Source organism: Impatiens glandulifera, chromosome 5 (assembly GCF_907164915.1).
Source record: "Impatiens glandulifera chromosome 5, dImpGla2.1, whole genome shotgun sequence".
NCBI classification, from domain to species: Eukaryota; Viridiplantae; Streptophyta; class Magnoliopsida; order Ericales; family Balsaminaceae; genus Impatiens; species Impatiens glandulifera.
Genome location: NC_061866.1, coordinates 42,854,062 through 42,878,373, shown reverse-complemented (window position 1 = coordinate 42,878,373; position 24,312 = coordinate 42,854,062). Strand labels below are relative to the sequence as shown.

The following is a 24,312-nucleotide window of genomic DNA, read 5'->3' as shown; positions in this document are numbered from 1 at the left end:
ATAAGTGATCAAATATTCAAATCTTAACGACTATTCCTTCTAGGCAATATATATTTGTTATAAATGATTTTGATGCACGACCTTTTGGTTGGTGGTGGTTGAAATATGCACTAATATTGTTAGGTAATTTACAATAAAAATAAATAACCAATAAAACTACTCAATTCGTCACATTTCTATGTGTTTTTGCTATGTTTGGTGAAATAAAAAAAGATCAATGTAAATTTATTCTTAATGCAATGACCAAATATTTTAGATTCGATTATCATTAAAAACAATACAAATTCTAAAGACTGAATTGTCAAATCGAGGCTTTATTATGATCAATTGATATTTCGGACATCTTCTTTTCAACTTCACAACTCGGGGTTTCTTATTGTTAAAGTTATATAAAACAATGTTTTGTTTAACAGCTTCAAAAGCCGATAATTTATTATTTATGTGTCATCTAAAAGATTAATGTTATCGATTTAACTATCGAATTTCAACGTACGATGAGTTTTGATTATCGATTGTCTAAATTCGGTAGTCAAAACCTTAATTCACTTAAATTCGATAATTAAATTAGTGACATGAATATTTTATTTATTTAAAAATGTAATGTAGATAATAAGTTAACGAAGTTTAAAACCGTTGAAATAAAATTTTAATTTGTATAACTTTAACAATAAGAAACTCAAATTCTAAATTGTCATATTTAAAAAAAAAGGTTGAATCTCAGTTAGAACCCAACCCAATTTCACAGTCAATTTATAAATGTTTTTTATTAACAACTAAAAGTAGCACTCGATAAAAAAAATAAATAAAAAACAATTGTCTAAGCACCCAATTTATTTGTTTATAGTTAACTAATATAATTGATTAATTATTGAATGTATATTCACAAACTATTTTACAAAAATAAGATTAAACACATAAACATGAGGATAAACCACAATTTGTATGTCTAGTTAATTAGTTTTTAAATAATTTACTCGATTTTGTAATCCATGCATAGGGATTGAGTCACTAAATACTTTTAGACATGTGACCCTTCATATAAGATTTAAAATTAGAAAAGTATTAATAACTAATATATTTACAAATATTGTCAACTTTATTAATTACTATCTATATAATATAAAAGTATTTAACAATTCTGTTTTTTTCCATAATAATATTAATATTTTAATAAAAAAATTCAGTCAAAATATTTATGATTATACACATATATCTATAATATATGGAGATCCACAAGGATTTCTCAATCAGATTCTACTAAATATGGTAGAAATCAAAAAAACAAATTGAGAAGAGGAAAAACGTCCTAAATTACAATTATTGGGACTCCATTTAAATTTCAAATAATTAACATCTACTTTCTAATTTCAAACTAAAATTAGTGAAATATTAATTTTATTTTGTTTAGTCATGAACTCAAAATTCAACTTAATTAATTTTTTCAATCAAAATTGAGACTTTTGATTTATTAGACAAGATTTGTTTTCAATAAGTAATCGGTAATATAGTGAAACTAAAATTGAAATACAATACTATTTTTATTGTAACAATCCAAAGCTGTTACTTGAAAATATAAGTGTGAGATTTACTTTCCTTGGGTATATATTTTTGTAGGTTCAGAACACATCCAAGATGTTGTTCTTTGAAAGTTGTACTATTCATGAGGACATTTTTTTTAAGATCAACTTTGTATTAGAGAGATTAGTTTCAATAATTGAAGTTATTTGTGTTTAAAGTGCGATGATACACATTTTTCTTCGAATTGCATAAAACATATTTAGGACTTGCATTTTCAAAATGTTATTTAGAATGCACAAAATAATTTTGCAACTTTTAAGAGATTTGAAAATATATTTGTGAGTTCGTAAATTTTTTTTTTTTTTTTTTTTTTGAAGAAGATGACTATATTTTAACTATCACTATTTAGTAGATTATTTTAATTAAAAAGAATAAAAAAAATGTTTTAACAAGAAAGTTAATATATGATTCCTATAATTTTCTAAAATTAATTTTATTTGTTAAAAATTAAAATTTATCCTTACAATAATAAAATACATCTATTTAGATTATTATATAATATTCTCACAAATATTTGGTTAGTTTACTATTCTAGTTTAATTCCTCCACATTTGTGGTTTATATCAAAATCTCATGTATCATCGTTTTATCAGTTTAATGGTTGAAAAAATAACAAAAATATAATAAACTAAAAAAATAAAAAACTAAATGATAAAAAATCTTTAAAATAAAATTTTAATAAATTATGTAGGCTAATATTCGGAAAAAAAAATACATCATTCTAGAAAACATTTTTTTTAATCTAAATCGGGTCGGTACAAGAAGTTATGATTTCGATTTTTTAGTTTTGCTTAAGCCTTAACTCATATTAATATGGTTTAGACGATACAAATAAGTCTAATTATGATCGCTAAGAATTATATTATAAAAGTACATCAATTTTTGTCAGCAAACATAGTCCTAAAAACATAATGATAATTTTTAAAAATATTTAGTGTAGATTAAGCATATTATGTTTGAGATTATTAATTGATATTTAAAAATCCAAACAAGTTTTGAATCTAAGATAAACAAAAAGGGTAAAACCGTCATTAACCATCCCCCTCTTTCCCCTGTTTTTAGTTCGTTTAAATCAACCACTTTCTTCTCCATTTCAATCCCTCCAAACATTACCACCTTTCCTTCCCTCCATATCTCTCTCCCATCTCTCTCTCTCTCTAAGCAATCGCCATGGATCCTGTAAATGAATGGGGAAACACTCCTCTGAACGTCGTCGACGAAGAGATCTACAATCTAATCGAAAAAGAGAAACGCCGTCAATCCCACGGCATTGAGCTAATCGCCTCCGAAAATTTCACCTCATTCGCCGTCATCCAAGCTCTCGGCAGCCCTCTAACAAACAAATACTCTGAAGGAATGCCCGGTAATCGTTACTACGGTGGCAACGAATTCATCGACGAAATCGAAAACCTTTGTCGTAGTCGCGCTCTTCAAGTTTACCGTCTTGATCCCACCAAATGGGGCGTTAATGTTCAACCATATTCAGGAAGTCCTGCTAATTTCGCTGCTTATACAGCAATTCTTAATCCACATGATCGAATCATGGGATTGGATTTACCGTCTGGTGGACATTTGACACATGGGTATTATACATCAGGTGGGAAGAAGATATCCGCAACTTCGATTTACTTTGAGAGTTTGCCTTATAAGGTTGATTTCTCAACTGGGTATATTGATTATGATAAATTGGAGGAGAAAGCTTTGGATTTTAGACCGAAATTGATTATTTGTGGTGGAAGTGCTTATCCAAGGGATTGGGAATATGCTAAGCTTAGATCTGTTGCTGATAAATGCGGTGCGATGTTGCTTTGCGATATGGCTCACATCAGTGGCCTAGTTGCAGCTCAGGTATACGTTTCTATCGATATGTATCCAGATTTCTCAAGACGATCTATATCTCTGTTTTGTTTTGTGAATGTAGGAAGCTGCGAATCCGTTTAGTTATTGTGACATTGTGACAACGACAACACATAAGAGTTTGAGAGGTCCTAGAGCTGGAATGATCTTTTACAGGAAAGGACCTAAGCCAGAAAAGAAAGGTCAGGCAGCGGATGCGGTTTATGATTATGAAGACAGGATTAATTTCGCTGTTTTCCCATCACTTCAAGGTGGACCACATAATCATCAGATTGGTGCTTTGGCTGTTGCTCTTAAACAAGCTATGTCACCTGGATTCAAAGCTTATGCTAAGCAGGTAAAGGCAAATGCAGTTGCCTTGGGAAAATACTTAATGAGTAAAGACTATAAGCTTGTGACCGAAGGAACTGATAATCATCTTGTTCTATGGGATCTTCGTCCTCTAGGATTGACTGGTGAGAAATGAAATGAAATCAAAATGCTTTTCAGAAAACCCATCTTGATCTTGATTTGAATTGAAAATGGGCAGGTAATAAGGTTGAGAAGCTTTGTGATGTCTGCAACATAACTGTGAACAAGAATGCTGTGTTTGGTGACAGCAGTGCTTTGGCTCCAGGAGGGGTTAGAATTGGTACTCCAGCAATGACATCGAGGGGTTTGGTGGAGAAAGATTTTGAACAAATCGGAGAATTCCTCCATCGTTCAGTGACGCTTACTCTTAAGATTCAGAACGAGCATGGGAAACTACTCAAGGACTTTAACAAGGGCTTGGTAAACAACGAGGAACTTGCCCAGCTTAAGGAAGATGTCGAGAAATTCTCAGCCTCTTTTGACATGCCTGGTTTCTTGATGTCCGAGATGAAGTACAAGGATTAGTTGATCAAGATTAAGATCAAGGTTCTTTCAAGAAACAATTAAATTCTTTTTTTGTGTGTTTTGGTTCATGAAAATTCCCTGCCAATTTTCTAAATAAAATTATTATTGTTTACCCTTTATGGGTCATGAGCTTCCACTAAACATCATAAATAATTAATTCCAGATTTTAACTTTCTAGTTAGATATTTGTAATTGTTGAAATTGTAAAATCAAAGGATTCAAAAGCAAGGTAATTTGAAATGGACATGAAAATGTAATCTTATGTCAGTCAAAAGTATTTCCTGGTAAAACTTAAAAGGGCCAGTAATAATATGTCAAGGATCATTTCCAGACTAAACAAAATATAGATAAAATACTTTATAAATGACAATAAACGATTATATTTCAAGAAACCTAATCTTCCTTGCATCAACTCAATCAATCGAATATCTCCTGGGCTTCGATTATGCTATGTTGGCTGAGAAAAAAGAATTCAATAGACTCATCAATGTCAGTTATTTTTCGAGATTCTAGAAAAAAGGAAAAAAATCACATTTGAGAAAGGGCTCTCACTGGTCATCTTTGGCCACCCGATAGTATCTTTCAGCATGCTGACGTTGACCTATAAGCTGAGCAAACCGCTCATCGTGGGTTATCACAATAAGCTGGAAATTTTCCTGCCCTTTCCTGTCCTCCATTATCCTATTATGTACATGGTATGATCCAACTTTACTACTACAAATGAAGTAAAAAGAAAACGAAAAAAGAGATATTGAAAGCTGGCCATGCCTTAAAAGAGCTGCAGCAAGAGACTCTGAATTCGGGCCATCTAAATTTGTTGTTGGTTCGTCGAGAGCAAGTATTCCACAGTTAAGACAGAACGTCTCTGCTAATGCTAATCTTATAATCAGGGAAGCCAAAACCTGGAGGGAATTGGAGTGTAATTAATCAAACATATACAGAATAAGATTACGAGGAGAAAAAATACATTCAAAATCATCATCAACCTTTTGACCAGCGCTACACCTTCCTCGCATTTCCAGTTCAGCGTCACCAGTTTGCATTAGGACCTAGATTATATTACACAACCCCCCCACAACAAGGAAAACTTAGGGAAAAAAATTGAAACAGTTGAAAAAACAATTAGACCAGTCCACAAAAACTAGATTACCTTGTAGCTATAGGATCTAGTCCCAGCACCTTCAGCATCTGAATGGATGCTAATATAATCTATGTCCTGTCCCCTATAAGTTTGCTGCCATAATTCTCTTATAATCTTGTTTATTTCTTCCATTTTCATTGTATGGAATCGCATCAGAGCCCTAAAAGAGACAATAAGCGAGTTTTTAATTTGAATTATTTTCGTTTGATCAAACTGAAAACTAAGAGTTGAATGTTGAATACTGAATTTGTAAGTGTCTTTTGTTTTGAGATAGGTCAACTTTTTAAATGATGGAAAATTTAAAGATCGTGAGGAGCATTTTACAGGAAAAGAAAAACAAATGAGTTTAGTCGGTGAACAATAAATGCTGAATAAATCAAATGAAAATATCTAAAATAAAATACTTTGTATATAAGTTGATTAACTTAAAGACTATTTTACCCTTATAAGGACATAATTTGATTAATTTCTAGTTGTCTTTTATCTTACTATATTACCGAGTTAAGTCATTCATAGGCCATTCCCTACAGAGTTAAATCCTTCAAAGCTTACCCAATAAAGCCAGATTGTTTTAGCTTAATTTCAGCTGAATATGAATAATAAAGTGATAATTTATCAAACACAACCTTATAGTGACTATCTGATTTTGATTTTAACATAAGCAGGCGCAAAGGCAAGCTCAGTCATTGACTACAAACAAAATCAGTAAAGTGAAGAAAGTCGCAACAAACTCACTTGTCAAGAGCATTGTAATATCTATCAAGGTCCTTGTTTGCCATATCGGTTGTCTGTTGAAAATTTTGTTTAAGTCAGTCACAGAATGTAAGTGTCGAAAAGAGAAATATTCATGATGTTTTAGTAACAACCTTAAGCTGGATCAGTTGATCAAAATAGCGTTTGTCAATATCCTTGTACTGAGTTTGTTTAAGATCAACCTTGTTCTTCGCAATATTGTTCTGGTACACAGACAATGTACCGTGGAATCTGTTGACCTGAAAATAAATTACGATATTTCTATTAAATCTGGAAACATCTACTTCTAGTTCTAGCCTATCTTACTTTTGACTCATGTAAATGATTAGATCATCGATGTACTCCAAACAAGAGAACGCAATATATGTAATCAGACAAATCTCTGATAATCGTGATTTTAATTGACTTGCAAAGAGCAGTTTTGCATTTTGTTCTTCATGAATAATTTTCTTATGAAAATTTCATATTTACATACAGAGTAAACAGATAGAAGCTTCAGAATAAGTGAGATTTTTTTTTTTCAAATATACATGCACCTATTTCTTAGTTTACTTGTCTACCTCACATTTTCTAAGATTCTATATATATAACAATGAATATCTTGATACCCGCTTGAATTAGACGGCTGTCAGTACCTGAGCCACGGAATTTAAGTGCAATAAAGAACTAAAATGATTGACTTGTACCTCGGAAAGAAGTCTTTCTCTTTCTTGAGAAAGTTTCACAAGGTCAGCTTCAATTTTCGAAATTCCACCATTCTTCAATGTTCTCTCTTCCAGTGATTCAATTTCACGGGTAAGCTCAATTACTTCAGCCTTTGTTTTTCTATAGTTCAAATTGTCCTCAATATTACGCCTCAGTTGATCTTGACTTCTCACCAAGTCTTTGCTTTTATTAAACTCGTTCTCAATCTCCTGCTTCCTGCTTTCATAAGTTTGAAGTTCAGATTCAGCTAGACTTCTCTTTTCAACCAGTTCTTTCAACCTCTCTCCTTTTCTTTGATCATTATACCTGAAAAAAACAGATAAACTAAAGTTAATACTACATTCACGGAATTTTCCAGTTTTTATGTTACATACTCTTTGATTTTGGAGGTTACTGCCAGAAGTCTCTCAACTTCTTGGAGATAGTGTCTCTTAACTTCAGCCTGCTTCTCATATTCAACATTAAGCCTGTCCTTCAAATCATTGTAATCAGAATGCAATTTGTCCTTCTCTCTCGATAAAGGACCAATGGCGTCTGCTAAATGCTGAAAATATGGAGGAGTGTGAGCACGTAATAACAAGTTCTTGCAAAAGCACCAAATCAGCACAATAAGGTCTCAAAAGAACAAAAACTGCTGATAAACCATGGTTGTCATTATTGAGCATAAATAGCTTCACTGAACTGATCCCAACAAAAGTAAATAACAGAAATCCCACAAAGTAATTTGCACAAAGTTTCATTAGGCAAATACCTTAGAAACACCTTAGAAACACTTAAAAAGATTCAAAAGATTAAATGCCTTAGAAGCACATAGAAAGATATCTCAGAAGATACATCACCCCAAGTTTTTTTGTTAAGCATGCATGTCAAGAATGGACTGTTCAATGAACTTCACAAAAAATTTATTCAAAGACTTTTTGGCCTATACTCATTGGTCCTCACTAGAGACTTTTCTTTTTTTCAAATGATAGATACAAATGCTTTTCTTTTATTAGACAAGAGTTTATTCCCTGAAAGAGACTAGTATAACATGCCACCGTCATGACCCCTCACTTCAATCAAGGCGATATCAATGAACTTGAGAGCCCAACCTCTCAAATCTAAAATCTTTCCACCAGAGCAAGTATGGGTGGGTAGATCCAGATGTTGTATGCAAAAATATGTCAAATTGATAAAGCACTTAAGTGTTTACTCATCATATGTCGCTGCCTGCATTATACAAAGTATTCTATGTAGGCCAATGAAAATTCTAAAATTTCCAGTTATTGACGTATATTAGCTACAATATAAGTACACCAAGAAATCATTCAAACATTTGTTCCCAGAGTTACACAACATGATTTCAAAAAGTTTTTTTTTTTTTTAAAAAGGAGCATTTTTTACTGTTCTGCATCCTAAATCATACTTTAAAGACCTGGTTTTGTTTTTGGGAACCCCTAAACAATGTTAACAAACAAACACTGATTATTTTAGTAAAAGGCCCGCCTTTCCTCAAAAAGATAAAGAACCTGGTTTTGCAAGTACAACCTAACCAAATGGGCAGGTGACATACTTTAACCGATCACTAGATTTCTTTCTATTACACCCCCAAATATTTACAGTTTATCAGCTTCCTCCACTACATGCCTACATCAATGTGTAACATTTTTGGATTTCCCTTCAAATATCTATGAGTCCCTATCAGATGATTGGAATGTTCAAAATCAAATATGTGAGGAAGGATAATGATGCCCCTAAACTTTTAGACAATATTGAAATATGCACTCAATGTTACTCATTTTTATATGTACCTCAACTAGCAAAAAACAACCAAAATGCGCCGGGTAAGCATATTATATAAAAGAAATTGCTGATTTGGCTGACCTGCCAGCATGATATGTATCAACAGAAAAGAACTGACATGTATTAATGACAAAAAGTTTCATTTACAAGTTGCCATCAAACTAGGGACATAATATATATATATATATATATGAAAGCTGATGTTGGGAACACATCAAAATTATCAGAAACATAGGGGCATAGTTATATATATTCTCTAAAAATGTAACAGTTGGCTTTAATCTGTTCCAATTTGTTCTTTTTAGTTTAACTAAATCTGTATGAACAAAACTCATAACAAACCAATTGTGTGTACTTAATTTCAAGAAGCTATTTCAAATGCAGTGCACTAATGATTATTTCTTCAACTGCATATCATAATACAGTTGAAAAGGTTTAGCAGGCCTGAAACCCAATTTGTCATAGAGCCATATACAAAACCCACCATAATCATGAAATATTAACGTCAACTTGAGTATACCGAGAAAACAACACAGGTGATAGGAAGAGTAAGATTCCTTATGTGTTTGTACCTTTTGTTTTGCTTTAGAATAAAAGAAAACAATAGTACAAGATACAATGTCAATTAAGCTAGAAAATATCAAGTTATTCATAAAACAAATTTTTTCCACATCAAAATTTCTGTAAGCATTAAGTTATTTGAAACAAACACAAGAGTAGGACAAGAAATCCACCATATCAGGCAAAATCTCTTAATTGAAATACCTTTACATCATGATCAATTTGACTTCTCTCTTCAGCCAAGTGATCTAAATCTTCCTCTGCCTTCTTAAAATCACGCAATGTGCTTTCTGCTCTCATTTTCTCCTCCCTCTCTGTATGCCACCGTAACTTTATGCTTGACAAGTCATTTTCCATAAACCTTTGATCATCCCTTAACTTTTCCAGGTCATTTTGCATGCTTTCCCTTTTATTGAGTAGCATATGAAGTGAATGGACACAACAAATGTAAGGTAATTACGTGTGAATAATAAAATTGCAAATATATAGCTTGGTCAAGTTGATCAGGCAACAAACTGAAACACTTCGATGACATGGATAAAAGCATCAGATGAGAATAACTTATACCTCTTGGCCTGCATGCCGTTCAGTTCCAACTGCATTTCTTCAACAGTTTTATGACTTTGTCCTCGAAAATCAAGCTTATATTCCAATTCATCAATTAGATTTTGCAAACTCTGTATTTCTTGGTAAAGTCTTTCAGCAGTTTCTAGTGGTTGCATTAAGGCTTCCAAAGAGTCCTTTTCGGCCTTTATTTGAGCCACAACACCCAATACCTGCAGTTAAATAATATCTTTGAACAATCAAATTCTAGCAGTCATAGTGAACAAGAAGTACAAATCAAAACAGTGGAAGTAAATGCACGCAGTACATCCTAAGCATGGAAGACCTAAGATAGGATAGCGAGCAACACAGGGAAGTGGGTGATTAAACATTCTCTACCCATAGAATCGCTGCAATTCAACTCCCTTCAGACAACACCAATCAAAACTCATTTTCCATTTTGCTAGACCCATTTCACTCGGTACCTACAGTAGAGAAGTTAATAACTCCAATACTGGATAAAATGTATTACACTCTTAAATTTCTGCAATATATCACTCCACAACTGTATTATGCCCTCACGTTGCATTCATAAATTGACCAGCTAAAATGTTTCCCAATGTCAGAATTTTATGTGTTTACTAATTCATGGAGCAAGGCTTTTAGGCTTAAAGAAAGTCAAATAAAGAGATATGTACAAATCATTCTTGATATTGAAAGGAAGCATAGAAAGCAATGAAGTGGTTGCTTTCTATGAAGCTTTTAGTATAGAAATAACAGAAATCAAACTTCAACCTAATGACATTTCATAATAAAGACTTTAATTATCCTCAATAATGACTGGAAGGCCAAAATTTATGAAGTTCCAATTACTAAAAACAATAACAAATAGAAAACATAAGATGTGAATTGAAAATTACATCATCAAGTGCCTGGGACTTATGACCCAACTCCTCATTCAGATCACAAAGATTCTTCTCTGCATTAGGAAAAGTTTCTTTGACAGTTTTAGCATACTCTTCATAGACAAGACGGAGCTTGTCTAGCTGCTGGAAGAAGGATTCAGCACTTGAGGACTCTACAGCCAATACTTTCATATGCTCTGCTGAACTTGTAGCCTTAACTCGTTGCTGTAATTAAAACAACAGAATAAAAACCCAAGACACAATATATTAGAATGGAGAAATAGAAGCAGAAGTGTAACCCCCACAGACCAAGCCCACGACGCATGAGCATATAGGCTATAAATACATTAGGCAAAGCAACTTTCCCACCACAATCCAAGCCCAAAAGGTACCTATGAAGATAACTATATAGCCTATTTGTATGTCATTCTTATTTCTTGCCCATGTGAGACATCTAAAAGCAACATAATACTCAATCAACTATTCAACTTCTAATAAGATACAATGGTTTACCTTTTTAACAAATTCATCTTCCTCTTCTGCAGAGAAAGGACGCTCACAACAAGGACAGATATGATGAGCACGTGCTACTCGTTCAAAAGGATCAAACATCTGTCGCATTCCATCCGCAATATTATATTTACTGCAGATATCACATGAATGAAAAATAAATTACATCTTTTCAGCATTAATGAAAATATGATGTTAACATCAGCTGAATGCATCTCTATACACTACAGCAAGTAGATAAACAAAAAAGAACCTCTTCTGCACATCTCTTTTCTCCTTAGCTACATCCAGAGCTTGAATAAAAGACTCAACACCTGCGAACTGATCCAAGGTTTGAAGTTTTGATTCTATAAATCGCTTTCGGCCTGCACTCGAATGCAAAAATTAGTAAAATACATGATTTTATAAATATTTTATTTCTTCTTAAAGTTGAGATGGGGTGACAGATACCACAGTTCATAAATTCACTCATGTAACACGATCCCATACGAGAAGTCCGTCACATAAAGATGTTCTCTAAGTTGTAAGCATCTAGGTCAAGTTTTACCTTCTTCTAGAAGTAATTATGCATGTTGGGGGAACCATGCTCAAATTGAAAGGAAAATGTTTGCATTGGAAGAAACTTCATATGCTATACTTTCAGTAAATATATTGTGGTCTATCAAAATAACCCTTCCAAAGTTTAATGTGAAAATTTCACATAAAACTGATCAGGTTGAAACTTTTTAAAACAGATAATGGTCAACAATTGTCAGAACATCAACATAAAAAAGCGAGATGGGCTTGTATACAAACAGTTTGTAACATTTATCCTAAATAATCTTCCAGTGAATAAAAAACGAGAGATAATAATGGAAGCATATAATAAAGAGGAGATAAATGACGAAAGGAGGGAGGAGGCTACAATATGTGTGAGTTTCATAGAATGATTACAATTATTCAGTAAATCTACAATATGCATTCGTTTTATCCAACTTCTTTCCTACGTCCTTGATTGGTTTAATATCGCAAACAAAAGGAAATGAACATGTATTTTTTTTAACATAATCAGAGAAAAAGTTATAGTTGCATTACACGACAAAAGGAAAGGAAAATATTTGATATTTTTAAGCATGTATGCATTTTTTAACATAAAAATATAGAAGTTGTAAGAGGTCTTACAATCAGATAAAAAATTCTAGTTGTATTACAAGACAAAAGGAAAGGAAAACATACGATAATGTTTATATAAGAAAGTATTAACTTAAAAAATTATAGAAGTGGTAAAAGAAGGTCTTAAAACCCTTGCTCGTTCTTTCCTAGGAATACAGGACCAGTCCATAGAAGGAGAACAAAGAAGGAGCAAGATCTACAAGTTAATAAATAGAAGAAGCAGAGAAGTCTTACTGTCCCTGTCCTTGCAAAGTTTGGATAGATTCTGATTAGCTTCCTGTATTTTCATCTGCAACATATTCACCTCCTTTTCAGCTTCATTAGATTTTGAGCTCAAATCATCAAACTCAGCTGTGAGAGTCCTGAAAATGAAGAGAACATTGTGCACGGAGAAATACAAATCGCATCCATTTAGTTAGAAAGATCACAACCAACAAAAATAAACTCCTGAAACATTTAAACACATAAACCTCACACGAGTGATGACATGCATAGTTTTGTCATGATAAGAAATATAAACAAGAGATGCACTCCATTCACACCAAGGTGATGAGCCACTCTATAAAAGGATGTCAAACATACACATACAAAATGAATATATATGCAATCACTTAGAATCAGAGCTGTCATTCCCATGAAAGTTACACAAAATGAACCTTAGAATCCAGTGTCATTTGCAATTGTTAGTTTTTTTTTTCTTTATCTGCAAATGGTGATGATATCTCGTACCATGTAGAAACTATGTGTAAATGAGAAATGCAACTAACATAGATTCCTAAACAACAGACTTCAACAATTTCTTACTTCATTAAAGAGAAACAATTAAACATTGACAATACCTAAACGCCTGAGTGATTTCTTTCTTCAAATCCTTTTCCAGAGGAAGTCTTCCTTTTAATGCACCTCTAATTCTATCCTTGTGGTCATCAATTCTGCAACAAAACATGCACTAGAATAATGAATATTGCATGCCTAAGAAAGAGATAGAAAACTACAGCTCAAAAATAAATAAATGAAGAATTGCACATAGGTGATGCGACTGACATCTTTTTGTGCTTTTTCTTTTGACTCTCTAGTTCTGCCTTCTTCAAAGAAAGTTTAATTCTGTCTTCAGAATCAGAAGCCATCCTGTCTTTTTCACGAGTTAGAACTTTAATATTTTGCTCAATGCTAAATATCTCACTCTGCTTTTGGCGTATGTTCGATTCAAAATCTCTTTCCGCAAGTTGATTGGACTTCCTCTCAACCTCAATTGACTGAAACACACAAATTAAGGCCACTTTAGTCAGATACATTTATGAAACAATCTAAAAACATCTGAGCATAGAATATAGTTTACCAAGTTCTTTTCTCTTTCATCGATGTGTATCAGATTGATGTTGGAAATTTTAAGTTCAAACGAATCGCGTTCCATCTCCTTTTCTTGAATGCGTTTTAGAATATCACTCTGCTTGAAATTACGATTGTTAGATATGAAAATAGGAAGCACAATATAATAGCGAACACAGTAGAATAATAAGGCACCTTTAATCACAAACCTTGATCAGTGTTTTAGCCTGCTTCTGGGCCTCAACATTTTTCCAGCGATCATTTGCATCCAAATAGCGACTCCATGCCACCTTAAGTTCTGCTTCATTTGAACCCTGCATTTATGATCTTTATCTCAACACAAGAACAAAAAATATTGAACTCACAAATATCTAATATTTCGGATGCTTTAGGCAGTGAAGAATTTAGATATATATAGCATCAAGTAGCTTAAAGATCCACCAACAGGAATAAATATCTGATTCTCCAAATAAACTGGAGAGACTAATAATAAAAACTTAAAATTTTGACTTCTTAATGTGCAAAATTGGTTCACTTATCAGCACATTGTTAAAGAGGATTCACAAGACCAACTGCTGGCATGTTTCCATTACCAGATGGAGAGAAAGCCAGATTGAGAACATGTGACCAAGTGGAAAATTGGAGAAAATAAGAGACCAAACTATAAACTAACTAAACAGAAATTCATTTAATATTTGATCAAGAAGACGTTCCTAAACATACTTTTAGTTGGGCATTTATAGAACTAACGCCCAACATAAGAACAATTCTAAACCAACAAAAATCTTAAGTTTATCCTAATGGAACTGATAAATCTGAAAATAACAGATAAGTACCAAATACACTAAATTACTAGAATGGCCAACGAAATCTAAGATGATAAATTTCAAGTACCAATTAATAGATAAACCACAAATATTCCCTTATCTCCATTGGTAAATCTTTTAATATATATACATATATATATATATATGATAAATTTCAAGTACCAATTAATAGATAACCCACAAATATTCCTTAATCTCCATTGGTAAAGCCTTTAATATATATATGATAGATTTCAAGTACCAATTAATAGATAAACCACAATATTCCTTATTCTACATTGGTAAAGCCTTTAATATATATATAGGATAAATTCAAGTAAATTAATAGATAAACCACAAATATTCCTTAATCTACATTGAGTTAAATCAGACTAATCCTCCATCATGAGCAGTCCAGGCGCTGTAAATGGGAATCAAACCTCATAGAGTTAAAGAAAAACTCACACCTTGTGGCTATAAGCCACTTAGTCCAACCTTCATGTCATCTAACCTACCCAGATACAAAATGTTCCACAAGATCACAATTTTCTTTTGCTACATTCGGGAAAGACCAAATATATTTCATAGTAAGAACCTTATCAGAAAAAAAAAATTAGGAAGGCCAATCACATGAAGACATATGACCAGCTAATTAATAGTAATCCCCCTTATACATAATAGGGTAATCCTAATCCTACTATAATTCCAATTCTAATAGATAGATAGATAAATTATAATGATAAAACAATTATCATAACCAACTAAGTTATAAATTAGAATAACTTATAATTATCTATTACTAGGGCACAAGTCTTTGTGTGATTCACCCTTTGAAACCCTAGCAGTGGTTTTGTATCACATTGTTGAGTGGAGAAAAATAATTCAAGCTGGAAACCAATCAATTTCAAGGCTATTCAACTTTTGGTTGAAGGATAACCAATTTCTTCTCATCAGTCACACGCAAGACCATGAATGTGAACTGTCCTTGTTGAGACGACTAAACTACTAATGCAAGGGACACTAAAGAGTTCGCAGATGGTTTTGGTTAAACTAGCTGCAAACAGAATGTGAGACACAAACCACAACCATGAGCACTATGTGTGCACAATCAGGAAAGTAACTAATATATTGTCCTAGAAGTTTGACATTGACTACAGCAGCAAATTTTCTTTGTGGTTCAAAGTCCATTTTCATGGCATTATATTTGTCATCTGTAACACATTTATGATATTCCGCCAGACTACAGAAAAGAGAGGTACTGAACCATGTTCAATTATTTGTTCCTCAGAATTAGAGATGCTTTACACATAGGGTGATACAATATAATGATCAGTACTTCACTAGTATACAATCCAGGAACTTCATTGACAAAGAGTTAACCCTCCATCAACGATATGCAAATTAATATATCCATATAACGCTAGGCTAAACTTTAACTCTCCGGAACTTTTTTCCAAAAAAATAAATTTCCATGACTTTCCCAGAAAGACAACCAATTAAAGAAATTCTGGAAGCCTGGAAGTGTGACTTAAATAGAAAATTAAGGCATAGGTCCACTAATACTAGTAAAATATACAGAAATAAATGGATACAAAAAAGACTAGTTATTAGCTTACAGAAGGCACATAAAAGTGCAGAAGTGAAGAAAAATTTAACAAAAATTACCTTTTTATCTTCCAAGTCTTTCTCAAAATCTCCTAACCTTGACTTCACACGGTTTGTAAGGTTAGATGCAACTTCCTCATTGAAAGGCCTAGAGGGAATATTGCCTAGATTATGCTTAGAAAAGAGGCCTTGAATCATTAAATCTCTGTCATTCTTCAAGGAGACATGAACCTGTGATTAGAAATAAGGTTCAATTAGTAAGAAAGCATCAGTCATCTGATATCTATAGAGATGAATAGATACGTAAAAATGTGCATTACTTCAGCCTCACTTTGAAGCTTTCCGATCCCCAGTATGCAGTCGTTTATAGTTTTCTTACGGGCATAACTCTTTGTCTCTGTGTCCTCCTTTTCTCTCTCCAGCTTATTAATTTTAGACTCCAGAATAGCAATCCTCTCCTCAAACTTGGTCTTCCATTCCATTAATTCGTCATCAGTGTCTAATTAACATCAAAATGTTAGGATAGGTAGAGCATTATGTCCAATCACCTCTTGGGAATCTAGATAGTACTGACAAGAAAGGTATAATAGCATATCTTCCTAGGAAAAAGTAAGTCATGGAAATCATTTATTATAAGCAGCTATTATTTCCCATACCCTCATTCTCCTCTGCAAGTGCCTCATATTGCCTCTGTTGCTCCTTGAATAAAGTACTTCTTTCAGCAGATTTTGCCCTAGTCTGCTCCTGAAGTTGTCTCAAATCTTTTAGTGTCACTTCGGTTTGATTAATCTTCGCATCAATATTCTGAATGTGAGTGTCCAGCTCTTGTATTTGACTTTTCAATGCCTCTGTTTTCTCCATATCTTGTGATATGCTTTCTCGAAGCTGTAAATGCAATAACAAACTAATGAAAGATTGCATAAAATACAAAAACATCATATAAAGATTTTATGGCATCTACATTAGAAACAGAAATAAAGCTTACATCACAAAATTTTATTTACCCAAAGCATGAAGATCACATAATGCCAAAAAATAACAAAGAAATAACAAAATAAAATATATGTACAAACTCAATGTTAATAAAACAATGAAACTCATATTCAAGTTTAAAGCATTAGAAACTGGATGTGCCCTTATTAAACAAATCAAATTATAGATGGTTGCATCTTAATAAGTGACATTGATGAACATTTTTATTTTCATTTTATTATGCGGGAATTAATAAGCAACTTGATGGACCACTAGAGAAGAGGATCCTAGAGCTCAAGAACCTCTATTCAACAGGAACAGGGAAATCAATCAATAGACATGCTTAACGCTTCTTTATAGTAGAGTACAGGCATTTCTAGAAAGATCATCTTTCGCATCATCTTTATTGTAGAATACAAGCTTCATTTCTTATGTTGATAGCCTTAGGCAGATTAGATTTTTGTAACTAGAACTGGTACCTTCCTTTTTGTACAAATAGACTCAGAAAGTAAGTGCAAATTCAAATGGTCGCTTATAACAATAGATGATTAATTAGGGCTGGTAAAGAAACTGCAGAACCATAAAACATTTTAAAAGTGTAAAGGAAAAAACCATCCACCATAGTTGATACTATTGACTAGTATCATCGACAAGTCCAAAATCCTTGCACCATACTTATAAAAAAATTGAAAGGGTTCAGTCAGTTCTCAATAAAAATTATGAATTACATCCAGATATTGATGTCATCAATGTATTCAATGTGAAAAAAAGATATGAAGATCTACTGAAATGCATAAAAAATCTGCTCCTCAAAGGCTTTCATTAACATCTGATCTGAAAACAACAAATCAATGAGGCTCACTGAGCATTTTATGGCCTTTTGACATTTACATGCCAAATGGAAAAACAAAAACCAAACACAAACAAATCGACTAAAACAGAAGGGACAATGATAGAAAACGAGCAATATCCCTAATAACTAATGTACTGTTGGAGACAATAATCAAATGAAAGAAAACCTTGTATGCAGCATCTTTCAGTGTTTGGAGATTTTCCAACTTCAATTTATACATCTTAATCTCCTGAGCTTGATCTTTGTGAAGCTTCTTAATGACTTCCAAAGCCTTAGTGTACCTTAATCATGTTTAATGAACAAAGAAACAGACAAAATAAGTCAGTAGCATGCCAATTACAAAAAAAATAAAGAATTTGACAACACATTGTATACATAAACTACAAAAGCCTTTGAACACTTGTTGGTTGTATCTGAAAGAGCAACACCATGATAAGCAATTGCTTGCTAATCACCTTTGAAGGATACGACTTCTTGCTTCTTAGCATACAACACTATTGGCGAATTATATCGTTAATATTAACTAATTTACAAAATAGAGTTTTTTAAGAGGCAAAGTGATAAGACAAGCTTAATTTAAAGTTTGGGTTTGGTACCAATCCATTTAAAACTATAAATTGGATTTAAATATAGGGTTAGAACTCAATCAATACTAACTATGGATTGGTTTGGGTTGATTGGATTAAACACATTTGAGTGACCCTAGTTTCTATAACCTCCCATGATGTCCACTTCACGCCTTAGTGGGAAGTGTGACTCTGTTATAAGAAAAACCTAGGGTTAGTTAAACTAACCCTGGAATAAGTTGACAAGCCTTTACATCCAAGTCGGCAAGAATAAGCTGATAACAGTTCCTACGTGGCATTATTAGTTACAATAATTAGTTACTAGGAAAGTGGCAATTAAGTATCCAAGGGAGGAAGCAACTGGCAGGAAGATTATGAATCATTTGAACAATGCAGCTTCTCTCTCAAGGTCCGCTCCTAATTGAACAATCTATTTATCCATTCTAGTCTAATTATGATATTTCTCTTTCAACTCATACTCTTCTCTGTAATTGTAGGCTCTCGCTACTATTCCATTCATTCAATCATTTCATCATCCTATCATTCACTTCCTACAGCTACTGTCAAGGTGCAATTTCTATAATCAAGCTAGGTTTAGTTGCAATTCTAATTCATATTATAAAAGACTTTGTCATGATATGTTGTATTTAAGTTAAACTAGTCTAGTAAATGATAAATGTCTAAGGTTCATGACCACAAAGTCGTGGGTTCGAGCCTTCATGGCCATTTTCAAATAAGTAAATGTCATCACGAATATTAAATATTCACAGCCAAAATGTGCCATGATTAGGTTTCTTAGCTCCTCATACCTAAATTTATCATACATCTCAACCCACAAAAATATTTGTTTCTAATGTGGTTATTTCACATTGCATCTCTTGTGATTACAAAGATGTAAGAAATGAGGAGACAGAAACTCTCCTGCCACATACAGTAGGCAATAATGCACAGCACGAGTTTCCAGGATTGTTCTCTGTTTTCAATACAATCAACTATCATGATGTTAAGTTGTGGCTCACAGTGGTCCTTCATTATTACACACATTATCTGGATTACTTTCAATTATGCAGTACAATGTTCCTCCAGGCTTTACCTACTCCCTTTCCTGGTAATGTTTGAATACATGTCTAATAGAACGGAATGTTCTAATTGTGAAACTGATTTAACAAATCAGTATGGAGAATATTCAGCATAGCATTGAAAAGGTAATCAATATATGACAACAACCTATATTGTATTGCAAGAAACAGGAATCTTTAATTATTTGCAATTCGCATAAAGAATGCTACATTTTCTCTGTAAGGGGATGCATTTTATCATCTTTGCAGGATAAAATCACTATCTGGATTGTTACAGGGTAAAATTGCTGGACTCAAGTGAAACTTCAAACCCTAGCTTTGTAAAGAAAGTGATACGAATAATCCTGATCATTACTGGAATTGTGAGAGAAAATGCAAAGAACTAGATGAGAAAAAGAAAATTCAACTTTATTTCACACCTTTACAAATACTATTTATACTAATATTATCTAACTAATCACTTAACTTACTGGGATTAGATAACTAGCCCAATTACAAATTCCAACCTACTAAAATACAAAAGCACCCTAACATTGTATCACAAAGCTGGTGCAATTAAATAAAAAAATTGAAATATATGATCCCAAAGGTTATGATAAGTACCTAGTAGCAGAGAAGATATCATCAAATTTCTTTTTCAATGTTGAAGGATCTTGCAATGGCCAGTTAGCCTCGTCTTGATGCACAAATATTACATTTTCAAGAACAGCCTTTGACACACCCATTAAAGCTGGAATTTCACGATCCATATCAGCACATCTGTAGCTCAGGCAAACCTTCTGAAAATTTAAAACAGAAAGACATATGTTGGTTGTTACACAATTCACCCAAAAAAATGACATCTTACTTTAACTAAAACATGGTACAAACCAGGTTATAATGAGCATATTTAGAAATTGGTAATTTCCCGTTTTTAAGCCATATCTTGATTCAATTGGAAAATTTACAAAGTTATAGTTGAAAGAGAATCTTTACGTTTGGTAAAAGAAGTGTGATCGGATGGGATTACATTCCTTTGACAAATGAAATTGTGGAAATATTATGATGCCAATCTTTTGCGAGAAAATAAATGTTCAAATGGTAAAATAGTTGGATTTGTAGTTGGATCACAAGGGTAGATCATGGGTCTGTGATTTAAAACGTTGTGACTTGTTTCCAAATGTAGTTTTACCAAATAGGCTTAATAAATTCAAAACAAGTCTAGTCAAACACAAAAAGTAACCAATTTTGCATAAACAAGTATATGATATTTTGTGAAGCAGCCACTAAACACGACTTGCTATAAAGTTTAAACATTAACACAGGATTTCACCAAATAAGAATCTCGACTAAATCGAAACAAATTCTCACAGTATCAGTTTCAATATTCTAGGAATAATATTTTGTCTAATACTCGAATCCAAGTTGGAAAAAGTTTCTAACAACTTGAATTTGCAAGAGTAGTGTTAACATCCAGTACAAACTAAATGGAAATGGAAAGTAAACATAACAGGCTAAGAAAAGTCCTAGGCAATAAATTAGAAGAAAACACTAGCCATATACAATTGGCAAACATAAATCCAAGCAACAAAACCAATACAACATTGAAAAATTCAGTCATGGAGATAAAGATACCAGATAATAAATACCAAGCAAAGGGGGATGAGAAAAAGTAACATAGACACCAAGAAATGTACAAGTTGTTGAAAATAAATGACAGAAAGAACTAAATATTTGAAGCAAGGCCCTCCATTAGCAACATTTAGCTGAGATAGTGACCAGAGGTAGATGTAGTCAAAGAAAATTTAGATTCTTATCCTAGTATCATACGGTGTAGAATCACAAAGAACTATTTTATTCATAGAAGACTTTATTACATTGACAACTAGATGCTGACTATATAAAAATAAGTATAAGATACTAATAACTCAAATGTTCATTAACATTTAGGAATTATCCTATACTCTAACAGGCTCCTAGCATCATATGTAGATCTATGTCATCATGCTGTGATGCTTAAACTCTATCGGATGATTAACAAGCAGCTGCGACAGCAAAAGAGTAGTGGTTGAAAACTTGAAATGAGCTGATCCCAAATGGAACTGACATGGTAATGTAGTGTTCGAGAATAAGTTGGTGGTAATGGGAGAGTGTAGTTGTTCTCAATAGGCAGATGTGATGTTAGTGTAACAGAATAGAATCTAAACTAGTGATTATAAAGAGGGAAAAAATGGAAATTCATTTAAAAAAAGGTCAATTAAACAAGCACCCAGTACCAACCTCTCCTGTATGAGGATTAAGTGTCTGAAGAACACTCTCAATTGCCTTGTATTCCATCTTTGATGCCTTTTGGGTCAGTTGAAATGATCTTATACACACCACATCCTTACCAGCTGCCGTCTTGAAACGGAGCTTTATTTGTGCCTTTGTTTCTGTTTCTCCTGCAACCTACATCAGAGATACACTATAGTAGTTAAGGATATTACACCAAGCTTGAAGTTGATCAAAAACAACATTTTCTAATTGACCAAAATGAGAACATGTGCAATGGAATTCAGACAATAAAGTATTTGTTGATTGAGATAAAGAGAGAGGACCTTAGGATCATTAATGAAGCTTTGACCAGACCTAGCATTCGGTGGCAACTCACCGGTACAAGCAACCTTTAAGCACTCAACGATCGTCTACAAAACCAACCCATTGGCATGCGAAACACATAAGATACATAGATTTAAGAGGAGTAGGAAGAATTAAAAAAGAAGGGCAGTTGTATTACAGTCTTTCCGGCGCCATTTGGACCAACAATAAGCGTTAAGGGCTTGAAGAAGGTGATGACGTTCTTGTTCTCCGGATCAAAACTACGGATACCCTTTATCAGCATTTTATCTACGGTACTCATTTTCGACGGGAATCGAGCAACAAACGATAAATACGCGTCTGTGTAGTTGTGTAGAAGACAAGCTCGAGACTTTACATGCAAAATCCGTGCGTATGGGCACCGTTTTCAGAAGAAGTGGTAGATAGTTCAGGTCGTGTAAACTGATACAGAACGCGAGGGGGAAGGGTTTAAGGGTCCGGGTAGAATTGGAAGGGGGTTGGCATAACAATGGTCAATGGGCTATTTGGATTCATTCCTTAGATCAAACCCAAAACCATCTATATGAATTATTATCATTTTTAAAAGAGAATTCAATTGGAGTCAATAGGACATTCTCTGTTTAATCTCGGACCCATTTTCACAGCGATTTCAGTTTGAACCGAACAGTGAGACTTAGGTCTATTAGGTTAGGTCGACTCTTTTCACTGAACCATCGTAGTGGAATAATTTTACGGTTTCATTTAATTTCGGTTCTTCTATTTTTGCGATGTTTGATTTTGTTGACTAGGTATTTGTGTTTTTTCGCATGTTTGTTGACATCCTAAATATCTCATACATCCCACAATTTTGTTTATAATTGACTATTTATTTTACAATTAATAATATTTTTAGTGTTTCTCAACACATGAAAAAAAATTCTATATTTAAAATATACAAATATTTTGGTTTAGCTTTTGTATCAACTCATTTCACGATTGGACGACTAATAACACTGGAGGTGCCTTGTGCCTTGCTTTTCTCATTGTCGTCACATTTAGGTTAGTTTGGTGCGTTGCTTTATTTAATCGTACAAGTGAGGTCGTCATATGTTTTTGTATTAATAACATTTTGATCGATTATTCGACAATATTTCCCTCTAATTGTGGGGTAATTATGTTTCAAATATGTCTTCATTTCTTTTCCTATCAAAAGTAGTAACTAGATCAAAAGTTATTTCATATACTCAATGAAAAAAATGTTTTGAGATTATCTCACTCCCATATGTTTTGATATGATTCATCCAATATTTTATTATCATCAACTCTCTCATTATCATATTATATATTGTGTACGCAATAATCAAGATAGTTTAAAAAAATGTATTTAAGATGTAAAATGTCTCATATTTAATTTTTAATAAGAGTGTTCAAAATGAATAAAACTTATTTTAAGGAATAAACTCTTGTATGACTTTTTCACCTGCACTTCTTCATTTGTAGTTTGGTCATGGACTCAATTGATTAGTCTTTCAAATCAATTTGAATAATTGAATGATGTACTCATTTGGAATTTTATATTTAAATAGGTGTTACTTAATTTTTTTTTTGTTATTCTCAAATTTGAATTGGTTTTTCTGTCAGTCATTTTGAAGAATTACATAATTGTTGTTTGTTTGATGTATCCATTTGAATTTTTTAATTTTGTTTTTAGATTGTTCTCATTTTCTTTTTAGTATTTAGTAATGTTTGTTTGCTTGATTTGATTTAATGTATGACTGAAATTGTGTGAAATATTAACTTTGAGAAAACTATTAGTTGTCACTATCAAAACTTGCACGAGAAATTAAATACACCCTTCCATGTATATAGAAGTGTCTTTTCAAATAATAATGTAAGACCTATTGGAAGAGCATTTCATAAGAATTTTAAGAAAATAAATTTCGTGTTAAATTATCTACTTTCACTCTCTAATTATTTTGAAAGTTTATTTTTTTTTAAATTATTTTTTAAAATAAATTGTTCCAACAAAATTATTTTTTTCCCTGTTAAACTCTATAACTAAAAACCCTTAAATTAATATGATCTTTAACTTTTAACTTTTAAATTATTTATTTATACTAATCGTTCAAAATTATAAAAATGTTCTCTCACAAAATCTCATTAGGTTCAATTTCATCCAAGCA

At 32.6% G+C, this 24,312-nt stretch overlaps 2 protein-coding genes across 2 annotated transcripts; one reads left to right on the top strand and one right to left on the bottom strand.

The window, feature by feature from the left end:
* Positions 1–2,693: 2,693 nt before the first annotated feature.
* On the top strand, positions 2,694–4,481 carry LOC124938668 (serine hydroxymethyltransferase 4-like). Its single transcript, XM_047479150.1, has 3 exons — positions 2,694–3,426; positions 3,500–3,890; positions 3,965–4,481. Exons 1-3 carry the CDS (start codon positions 2,749–2,751, stop codon positions 4,309–4,311), a joined length of 1,416 nt encoding a protein of 471 aa, XP_047335106.1. The 5' UTR covers positions 2,694–2,748; the 3' UTR covers positions 4,312–4,481.
* LOC124938667 (DNA repair protein RAD50) lies at positions 4,473–22,663 on the bottom strand. The gene is made up of 27 exons (XM_047479149.1): positions 22,329–22,663; positions 22,150–22,236; positions 21,833–22,000; positions 20,177–20,352; positions 18,095–18,209; positions 16,760–16,988; positions 16,424–16,602; positions 16,164–16,334; positions 13,902–14,006; positions 13,703–13,810; positions 13,408–13,619; positions 13,203–13,295; positions 12,598–12,725; positions 11,465–11,576; positions 11,215–11,344; positions 10,717–10,926; positions 9,821–10,029; positions 9,458–9,659; positions 7,285–7,454; positions 6,892–7,216; positions 6,319–6,444; positions 6,188–6,240; positions 5,462–5,612; positions 5,298–5,360; positions 5,080–5,213; positions 4,864–4,992; positions 4,473–4,768 (listed from the first exon to the last, which is right to left on the bottom strand). The coding sequence occupies exons 1-27, from the start codon at positions 22,449–22,451 to the stop codon at positions 4,729–4,731; spliced, it is 3,948 nt and encodes a 1,315-aa protein (XP_047335105.1). The 5' UTR covers positions 22,452–22,663; the 3' UTR covers positions 4,473–4,728.
* Positions 22,664–24,312: the final 1,649 nt, after the last annotated feature.